Source organism: Molossus molossus, unplaced genomic scaffold (genome assembly GCF_014108415.1).
Source record: "Molossus molossus isolate mMolMol1 unplaced genomic scaffold, mMolMol1.p scaffold_m16_p_13, whole genome shotgun sequence".
NCBI lineage: Eukaryota > Metazoa > Chordata > Mammalia > Chiroptera > Molossidae > Molossus > Molossus molossus.
The window spans coordinates 25,926,816-25,938,330 of NW_023425348.1; the positions used below are offsets into that span (position 1 = coordinate 25,926,816).

General features: G+C 40.3%; 1 protein-coding gene across 1 annotated transcript in view; it reads right to left on the minus strand.

The window, feature by feature from the left end:
• CEP57 (centrosomal protein 57) overlaps window positions 1–11,034 on the minus strand; it is a 56,049-nt gene extending 45,015 nt beyond the window's left edge. Inside the window, exon 1 of the mRNA XM_036257925.1 lies at window positions 10,785–11,034. Within this exon, the coding sequence (XP_036113818.1) occupies window positions 10,785–10,829 (45 nt within the window). The 5' untranslated portion in view covers window positions 10,830–11,034. The remainder of the gene's footprint in view (window positions 1–10,784) is intronic.
• Window positions 11,035–11,515: the final 481 nt, after the last annotated feature.

Consider the following 11,515-nt stretch of genomic DNA (forward strand, 5'->3'; position numbering starts at 1 on the left):
AATATCCAGAATATGTAAATTATAGCTATAAACCAATAAGAAAAATCAATTTAAAACAGGCAGAAGAGCCCTGACTGTGTTGGCTCAGCGGTTAGTGCGTGGGCTCTTGTACGGAAGGGCCAAGGGTTTGATTCCTAGTCAAGGGCATGTACCTGGGTTGCAGGTTAGATCCCAGGCCCCCTGTCTGTGTCGTGCAGGAGACAACCAATTAATGTCTCTCTCTCTCTCCCTCCCTCCCCCTCCCTCCCTCCCTCCCTCCCTCCCTCCCTCCCTCCCTCCCTCCCTCCCTCCCTTTACCTAAAAATCAATGGAAAAATATCCTCGGATGAGGATTAAAAAAAATAAAATAAAAACAGCCAGAAGACAAGAACAGAGAACAGCCATTTCAAAGAAGGAAAAACACAAAAGACTAGCAAAGTTATGGAGAAAAAGGTGCATTTCATCAGTGATCAGGGGAGCACAAATGGGAACAAGAACAGGATACCATTTCACACTCAACAAATTTTTTCATAACAAAAAATTTGAAGTGAGACAATACCACCTGTTAAAGAGGATATGGATTCAGAGGTAGGAATGTACACTGGTACAAGTGCTTTGGAAAACAATTCAGTATTACCAAATAAAGCCAAAGATGCACATATTGGATGACCTAGCAATTTTACTCACAGGTATATCTGCTGAATTTTCTATTTTTCTCTCTCTCCCCCACCAGTGAGTTATAAGTGACAGCCCACCTATAGTTTGAAAAAAAAAATCATTGTTGTAGACCTGCTTCTTTCAAACTCTTTCATCTCGGGACTCATCTACACTCTTAAAAACTACTAAAGACAACCCCAAAGAGCGTTTGCTTATGTGGGTTATATCCACTAACATTTACCATGTTAAAAATTAAAATGTTTTAAGATATTTACTAACTTAAAAAATAAAACCATGATTTTATCAAATATAATTTTTGAGGAAAAAAAAATAACTGTATCACCCAAAAAGTTAAAAGAGTGCCACTGTTTTACATTTTTGCAAATCTCTTGAATAATGCTGGATTCTTATATTTGTTTCTGCTTCTACTCTGCTGGATACGTTTTCGTTGAGGTATGTGAAGAATATCTGGTCTCTCATCAAGTGGTTTAGTAAGGGAGGACATTGTAGACCCCAGAAGGTCTCAGGGACCCTTTCCCCCAAAGGTCTTCAGAGCACTCTGAGAACTGTTGCTGTAGATAAATTTTGCACATGTGGAACACAAAGAGATGATTACAGCAGGATTGTTTATAATAGTTAGCAAACAAATTTATGAACAACAAGCCCTAAAAACCCAAAGCCCATCAAGACACTATACTACACAGTGTGAACGAAAGAGGGCTATGTAATAAATTTGAAAAGCTACCAGGAGCCACATGGGAAGGCTGACAAGCTCAGTGACAAACACTAACCTCAAAGGAGGTCTTCTGATCATAAATTTCTAACTGTGCAGGCCATGGTGGGTAATACCATACCAAGCCTATTGCTTCCTTAGCAAAGATCAATCATTACCTTAAGTGAGCTCTGTCCACTGTTCTTAGGCATCTAGGATAACTATCTTGGAAATGTCAGAGTAATTCTTTTCCAGATTCCTTGAAGGCACAACAGCAGGCATCAGAGCATAAGACCACAGAACCCCTCACTACTATCTTGTTTCCCACATACAATCTCTATGTGCTGTAAATTTTAATTATTAACTATCCTGTACCCACCAATGTAAAAATATGTTTCTCCATTTTGCTTTTTATCCAGTCCTAGAGATTTTCCTGCTTTGCTTTCTCCTGCTTCCTTGATCTAACCACTAATGGACTTCATGTAATCCTCCTTACGTCTTCTCCTTTGATTCTGATGTATGGGACAGACTAGAAAACTGTCATTCTCTGGAGCAATTTCTCAATCCATTGAGATTTTGCTTCTGGGCATGTCCTCAAAATTTTGTCCCAAATAAACTTTCATAAAAAAACCTTTTTTATAGGTTGGATATTCTTTCATCAATAAAAGAAATATAAAAGTAAACTTAACCTTTCTGTGCGTCATTGCTCATTCAAAAATGGATATACTAATGCCAACCTCATAAGATTACTGAATTATGAAAAGTATTTAAAACATGACTGCCAGTCAGTGCTAATAACTATTATTTTTACTATCATTTCAAAATGTATGGTGGTGTGTGTGAAAGAAGCAGGAAGATGTGAAAAGGGGCGTGGAAGTATTCCTTTTATTCTCAAAAATAAATCTTTTATATTTACCTAATGTTATAAAATCTATGATATAGTCATAAAATATTTTAAAGAGAAATAAATATGGAGAAGGTTGGTTAAAGGACATGGCTAAAAAGCCAGGAAGACCAATTAGATTAGCTTATAAATGAAGTCCAAAGTGTCCTAAGTGTTGACCAGGGTTACTAGGGAAATAAAAAAAGACTGACAAGACTATTCTGCCTGTACTTCTGTTTAATATTATGCCCAATCACTGTTGTTTTCCTGCTGCTTTCCACTAGTGAGTTGATACAAAGCAATCACTCAATAAATGTTACTGTTACCCACTGCTATTGTTATCTTTCAGTGAAAGACTACTTAAAAGAACAATTCAAATGTAGCACCTACTTCCATATTATTCATCTTTGAGATTTATATGGTAGCTGGTTCCTAAAAGACTGTGTTATTTGTGAATCCACCTGTTAAAAATCCTTGCCTGGAAAAAACACCTCTATTTATATAGGGGATCCATGCTGTGTTTATCAATGTTGAGTATGTGTGAATTATTAATGTTCCCAACTCTGAAATCTTGAGTATGAGTAGCCATCTGAGTTTTGTGTGTGTTGTCATATTTAAAGGTCATGTTTGTGACGTGAAATGCTTTTAAAATTCTATTGGAAATGCTAGCCTTATTTCTGAGATTACATTTAGAGCATCTAAGCAAGGCCATATCTTCTGATACACTAAATTTAGTCATTTTTGTTTGAGGAATAGTGACTTCCAAATTAGGCATTTTGATGTAGCAGGTCTAAAAAGATAATTAAGAAGGTTGGTTATGTTTTGATTTGTAAAGGATTCTAAATATTCTTAATTATTCTTGATATTTAGAATGCACTTAAAGCTGAGCTTAGCATATAAAATACATATACTTTTTTATTAAACACTCTATGATATTTCTAACCAGACTACCTTAAAGACTAAGGGCTGACCACATCCTAGTACCACTGCTCTGCTTGATGACCTTGGCAGTGTGCAGTTCAATTCAACATTTACAGATATACCTTACTATTATGCATCACTTTATTGTACTTCACAGAGGTGCATTTTTTTTTACAAATAGAAAGTAAGACCTTCTCTCAGCAAAAACACTACTACTTGATTTACTGTGATGACCTGGAACCAAACCTGCAATATCTCTGAGGTATGCCTATATAAGAGCGTTCCTTGCTCAGTTTCCCAGTACAGTACAACGTTTTGTGAGCAATGAAAAGCCCTCTTGAGATTCCAAAATGGCGGCAGAGTAAACAGAAGCTACACAGACCGTCTCCCAGAACCAAACTGGAATTACAACTATAACACAGACAAATCGACAGGAAAAAGCAACAGAAAAGCAGCTTGCAAGGACCATATAACCAGGGACACTGACTCAATCCTGGTAGGATTACGAAGGCGTGAGTGGGGGGCTGGGAGCCCACAGACAACAGCAGCCTTAGCTGGGAGCAGCACCCTCAGGTTACACTCCCAAGCGGATCCACAGCGCAGAGCCAGGACAGAGGCTAAAAAAGCCACAGCCACTCACCTTGGGCTCTGGCAGACGGAGGGTGGACCCGACTGGAACTGTGTGAGGACACTCGGGATTTGGAGGGCGCTCAGAGTATTTGCTGAGTTGCAGCCACACAGGGCAGTGGCCATGTTACTCCTTCCCAGGGCTCAGGGGAGAGGCAGCAGCTCCTCCCTGGGAGATCCAACCCCACCCTGTGGGCCATTGAAGTGCTAATTGAAGCTCACTAACAACCACCATCTGCCCCACACTCTGGAAATCCCCTTACACTGAGCACCTAAGGGAGTTTTTCAATCAAATGACAATCCAAAACAACCCTTCAAGTAACCTCGACTGCTAGCCTCCAAGCAAAAAGCTAGAGGATAACAGTACCTTTCTTGGGCTAGCAACTTTAACCAGGAAAGTAAGACTTGACAGTGGTGTTTAACGTGGGTTCTCCCTCGCTCATCTAAACCCAGGAGAGGGAGCCACAAACAGCAAAACACCAACACCCACAGGGAAAACGTGACAGGCTCCAAAGCCAACTGTGATAGCCAAAATGGTGAAACACAGAAACAAAGCCAAATGAAAGAACAAGAGACCTCTACCAAAGACGAAATCAATGTGGAGCAGTTAGGCAAGTTAACAGAGCTAGAATTCAGAGCCATGATCTTGAGGAGCTCAACAGCATGAGTAAGGACATAGAGATGCTGAAAATAAACCAATTGGAAATAATCAAAAACCACCAAGAAGAGATAAAAAATGACATATCAGAAATAAAGAACACATTGGAAGGTCTAAAAAGCAGAGTGGAGGAAGCTGAGGACTGGATCAGTGAATTAGAAGACAGGGTAGAAAAAATCAACCAACCAGAAAACCAAAAAGAAAAAACAATTAAAAAACAGGAAAACAGCTTAAGAGAACTGTGGAAACGTAATAATATTCGCATCATAGGAGTCCCCTAAGAAGAAGAAAATGAGCAAAGGTTAGAGAATATATTCAAAGAAATAGTGACAGAAAACTTCCCTAATTTGGTGAAGGAAGAAGGCATTCAAGTTCAAGAACCATAGAGAGCCCCAAGTAAGAACCCACACAGCCTCACACCAAGACACATAATAATCAAAATGCCAAAAAATAAAGACAAAAATAGAATCCTAAAAGCAGCAAGAGATAAGCAACAGGTCACCTACAAAGGAAACCCCATAAGGCTCTCAGCTGACTTCTCACAAGAAACACTACAGGCCAGAAGGTAATGGCAAGAAGTAATCAAGGTCATGAAAAACAAGGATCTGAATCCAAGACTACTCTAACCAGCAAGGCTATCATTCAAAATAGAAGGTCAAATAAAGAGCTTCCCAGACAAAAAAAAGGCTAAGGGAATACATTAACACCAAACCAGCACTGCAAGAAATGTTAAAAGGACTGCTGGAATTAATAGAAGAAATAGGAAGAAAAATATAATCAAACTAAACAAAAATGGTGATAAATAAGTACATATCAATTATCACCTTAAATGTAAAAAACATATATGCACCCAATATAGGAGCACCAAAATATATTAAAAATCTTCTGGAGGACTTCAAAGGAGAAATCCACAACAATACAATCATAACAGGGGACTTCAACACCCCGTTGACAGCACTGGATAGATCCTCTAGACAAATAATTAGCAAGGAAACAGAGACTCTAAATGAAGCACTAGACTAAATGGATTTAGTAGATATCTACAGAGAATTATACCCCAAAACTACAGAATTCACATTCTTCTCAAGTGCACATGGGACATTCTCAAAGACAGACCACATGTTAGGACACAAACTAAATCTCTACAAGTTCAAGAAGATTGAAATCATATCAAGCATCTTTTCAGATCACAATGACATGAAACTAGAAATCAATTGCAACAAGAACATGCAAAGACATTTCAACACATGCAGGCTAAATAGCAATGTCATTAAACAATAAATGGGTTACCGAGGAAATCAAGGAAGAAATTAAAAACTTCCTGGAAACCAATGAAAATGAACACACAACAACACAAAATCTATGGGATGTAGCGAAAGCAGTTCTGAGAAGGAAGTTCATAGCACTATTGGCCGACCTCAAGAAACAAGAAAAATTTGTAATTGACTGTCTAACCTCATAACTTAAAGAACTAGAGAGCAAACAAAAAGAAAACCAAAGAGTAAGTAGAAGGAAGGAAATAGTAAAGGTCAGAGCAGAAATAAATGACAGAGACCAAAACAACAATTCAAAGGATCAATGGAACAAAAGGTTGGTTTTTCAAAAAGAGAAACAAGATTGATGGACCCTTAGCTAGACTCACCAAGAAACAAAGAGAGAGAACCCAAATTACACAAAATCAGAAATGAAAGAGGAGAAGTAACAACTGACACCACAGAAATACAAAAGATCATTAACAGCTACTATGAACAACTATATGGCAACAAATTTGACAATCTAAGTGAAATGGACAAATTTCTGGAAACACAGTCTCCTAAAGCTGGACCAGGAAGAGATAGAAAACTTGAACAGACCAATAACAACTAAGGAAATTGAAGAGGTAATGAGGACTCTCCCAGCAAACAAAAGCCCACGCCCAGATGGCTTCACGGGAGAGTTTTACCAAACATTCAAAAAAGAACTAATACCCATTCTCCTCAAACTATTTCAAAAAGTTCAAGAAGAAGGAAGACTTCCAAACACGTTCTATGAGGCTAGCATAATTCTAATTCCAAAACCAGAAAAGGACACTACAAAGAAAGAAAACTCCAGGCCAATATCCCTGATGAACATAGACGCCAAAATCCTGAACAAAATATTAGCAAATCGTATCCAGAAATACATCAAAAAAATTATTCACCACGACCAAGTGGGATTCATTCCAGGGACGCAAGGCTGGTACAATATTCTCAAATCAATAACTGTGATATACCACATAAACAAAATTAAGAATAAAAAATACATGATCATATCAATAGATGCTGAAAAACCATTCCACAAAATCCAGCATCCATTTCTGATAAAAACGCTCAGCAATGTAGGAATAGAGGGATCATATCTCGACATAATAAAGGCCATATATGAAAGACCTACAGCCAACATCATACTCAATGGGCAGAAAACAAAAACATTTCTCTTAAGAACAGGAACAAGACAGGGATGCCCACTTTCGCCACTCTTATTTAACATAGTACTGGAAGTCTCAGCCACAGCAATCAGACATGAAGAAAAAATAAAAGGGATCCAAATTGGAAAGGAGGAAGTGAAACTGTCATTATTTGCAGATGACATCATATTATACATAGAAAACCCTAAAGACTCGAGCAAAAATCTACTAGACTTAATAAATGCATTTGGCAAAGTAGCAGGATACAAAATTAACGTCAAGAAATCGACGGCATTCTTGTACATCAATGATGAACTCACAGAAAGAGAAACAAAAAACAATCCCATTTACCATCGTGGCAAAAAAATTAACATACCTAGGAATAAACTTAACCAAAGATAAAGGACCTATTTGCAGAAAACTACAGGACATTGAAAAAAGAAATAGAGGAAGATACAAAAAAAATGGAAGCACATACCTTGTTCATGAAGTGGAAGAATTAACATCATTAAAATGTCCATACTACCCAAAGCAATCTATAGATTCAATGCAATCCCCATCAAAATACCAACGACATATTTCACAGAACTAGAACAAATACTTCAAAAGTTCATATGGAACCAAAAAAGTCCCTGAATAGCCACAGCAATCTTGAAAAAGAAGGACAAAGTAGGTGGGATCACAATACCAGATATCAGGTTATACTACAAAGCGACTGTAATCAAAACAGCCTGGTACTGGCACAAGAACAGGCATATAGACCAGTGGAACAGAACAGAGAACCCAGAAATGGATCCAAGGCAATACGCTCAATTAATATTTGACAAAGGTGGCAAGAGCATACAGTGGAGTAAAGACAGCCTCTTTAATAAATGGTGTTGGGAAAATTGGACAGCTACATGCAAAAAATGAAACTAGACCATCATCTTACACCATACACAAGAATAAACTCAAAATGGATGAAAGAATTAAATGTGACCCATAAATCCATAAAAATCCTAGAAGAAAATGTAAGCAACAAAATTTCGGAGATCATACGCAGCAGAATTTTCACTAATACAGCACCTAAGGCAATAGAAACAAAGGAGAAAAGGAACACATGGGACTACATCAAACTCAAAAGCTTCTTCACAGCAAAAGAAACAGTCATCAAAATGGAAAGGTGACCCACTGCATGGGAGAACATCATTGCCAATGATACATCACATAAGGGGTTAATTTCCAAAATATATAGAGTGCTCATACAACTCAACAAAGAAAGACAAAGAACCCAATTAAAAAATGGGCAGAGGAGCTAAATAGACACCTCTCCAAACAGGACATACAAATGGCCAAGAGACATATGAAGAAATGCTCAACATCACTAATGATCAGAGAGATGCAAATTAAAACAACAATGAGGTATCACCTCACACCTGTCAGAATGGAAGCCATCAACAAATCACTGAACAACAAGTGTTGGCGAGGGTGTGGAGAAAAGGGGACTCTAGTACACTGCTCGTGGGAATGCAGACTGGTGCAGCCACTATGGAAAACAATATGGTGTTACCTCAAAAAATTAAAAATTGAACTTCCATTTGACCCACTGATCCCGTTTCTAGGAATATACCCTAAGAAGCCTGAAACACCAATCAGAAAGAATATATGTACCCCCATGTTTGTAGCAGCACCATTTACAATAGCTAAGATCTGGAAACAGCCCAAGTGTCCATCAGTAGACGAATAGATAAAAAAGCAGTGGTATATATACACAATGGAGTACTATGCAGCTGTAAGAAAAAAAGATCTCTTATCCTTTGAGATGACATGGAGGGACCTGGAAAGTATTATCCTAAGTGAAACAAGCCAAGCAGGAAAAGACAAATACCACATGATCTCACTTATATACGGAATATAATGAACATAACAGTCTGAGGAATACGGTAGACCCAGAAACATGGAAGTAGGGTATAGACTAACAACCCTCAGAAGAGGGGGTGGTGGGGGTGGGAAGAGATAAAGCACAGAACTTATATGCATGTATGCATAGCCAATGGACATGGACAACAAAGCCGCGGATGGGGCAGGGGGATGGAGAGGAGGGTGCCAAGGAGGTAAAAAAGGAGAAACATCCTTAACAAAAATAAAATTAAAAAATAAATTAAAAAAGAAAAAGAAAAGCCCTCTTGTCACAATTAACTTTAATTAGACACAATTCTTATATAATCTCATCCATCTATTTACACTTCTTCCTAATAGTCTAATGGTTCCTCTGTTATATTCCTTTTTACTGATCTAATTCCTGATTGAATTCCAATTGTCTCAGTCATTTTTTTCTCCTCAATCTTCCCTGACCTCCATCATTTTGCTGAAATATCCTGAAGGTTATTTCTGGCCTCATTAACATAGATCCTAACAATAATCACCAAAACCTTAAACTAAGAAAAACTGTGTTTATTAAGGTGAATGCTCTCTATCACTGTTCCTTAAACACTTTCCCCCATTAGCTTCTATGATATAACTTTACCCTAATACTTCTGTCTTCTTCCTTCACTATTCTCCTTTCTTCATGTTTTTTTATTTTTTATCTTTATTGATTTTAAAGAGAGGGAGAGAAAGAAGAAGGGAGGAGAGACAGAAACATCGATGAGAGAGAACATCGAATGGCCACCTCCTGCATGCCCCCCACTGAAGATTGGGCCCAGAACCTGGGTATGCACCCTGACTGGGAACCGAACTGGAGACATCTTGGTGCATGGGTCGATGCTGAACCACTGAGCTACACCGGCCGGATTCTTCATGTATTTTTTAACTACTTTTATAATTCATCTAAATACAACTCTACCCCTCCCCCTCACCTCTGTGTGCTCATCCTAATTTACTTCAAGTTTAATGAAAGCACCTACTATCCTGGCACATACCCCAAATGCCTGTGGTGTCTTTTTCTCTTTCCTTTTCTGTTCTCGCAACAAGCATTTAGAATTCCTTCATTATTCAGCTTGCTCCATCTTCCCTTCTAGGAAAATATCTTTAGCCTAACTAAGCACTCTTCCCTAGGTTCCAGTATGGTAGCATTTATCTTCAGTGTAATGATCCAATTACGTGCAGTTTCTCCTCAGTGCTTTGCTCCTTCCGAGCAGGGATTCTATCCTATTTAATCTGTGTATTCTTATAGCCTAGAAGTATGCGAGGTACTCAGCATTTGCTAATAAAGAGATACTGGCTCTAACTTGGGCCTCCTCACATTTACTGCTTATCTACAGTATTGCCAAGGCGGCCCTTTCCAAAATGCTAAATGTTCGACATTCCACCTCCATAAACACTAGTGACCTAACTGGCCGGTGGCCCTTGTGAAGGCAAAAACAATAATTAAGATCAGCTCCCCGTGTCCTTTCTATAAAGCGGCATTTACACGTTGCAGTCAATAATAAGGTGGAAGGTAGGAAGTGCAGCTCTGGGCAGGACAAGCAAAGAGCAAAGTTACTACTGATTGGATGGGAAGGGGAGGCACTGCAGTCCAAGGAATCAGCTTAAGTAAGGACTGGTATGCACTCCAGATTGCAGACCACTCAACTGCTGCCCATTAAGCCGACCAGGGCGCTTACCAGGTTTGGGCAAGATTCCTAGTAGAGCCGTTACACTCACGTGACCAAAGGAGCAATGTTTTCGCAAACCAGGATATGGGTGCAGTCATCCCAGCGGATTAAAGGTAAGGGGGCCTTTAAAGGTAGGAGATGGAGACGGGCCAGGCCTGCTTCAATGGAAGGGTGCAACCTCGACGGAAGAGTGGGGGACGACGGGGTAGCACGGGGGGCTCTAGGCACCCTCCGCGGTTTCCCAGGATGAGGTGAAACCCCCGGCCGAGAGCGCTCTAAAGGATGAGGAAAATCAAAGAGGCTCCAGCACCGACCTGGGGCCTATTCGAATGTCAACCGCTTCTTACCGTGAACTGAGAACCAGAAGTCGCAGAGACCGATGCTGCCGCCATCTTCCTGTCTGCCCAGCGGCCCTGCGGAGCGGTCCGGGTTCTCGTGCTCTTCTTCCAGATTCGAGAGCCGCCCGCCAGGGGCGACCCTAAGCCGAGCCCCAGATGGAAGGGGCTAGGGTGCTGGTGCCGGGTTTAGAAACCCCTACCACACACCCCCACAGGGACGCCCACGCTCAGAGCGCGCATGGAAAGGGCAACACGTACTAACGGGCGTCTTGAGTAGCCAATCAAAAAGGCGGACGTCTTCCGGTAGTAGGAGCGAAGCCGCCTCTTCCCTTGGTGACGTCACAAGGTAGCGCGTAGCCAGGAACGCCGAGGCGGGTAACGATGTGGACTACTAGACAGCTCGGACGGCATTCTACGGAGGGCGGGCTTTCTCCTGGAGGAAATGCAGACGAGGGCCTGTCTTGTCTCCTGAGGCAGCTGAATCGAATGATTGATATAAATTAAAGCGAACGCGAAGTTCTAACACTCCACCAGTTCTCTTGGACTAAACGCCAAGGAGAGCGTTTGCTAGACTCCGGGACGCGTTTCCAGGTGAAGTACTCACCTTTTGGCCAATAACAAGTAGAGCGAGGAGGGGCTTAATGATCTGGTCCAATACAAGGCCAGGGAAAAGGAGTTGCGGCAGAGAGGAAACCTTCGCGAACACTTGCCCAATTGGATGGGGGAGCTCTCAGCCAAGC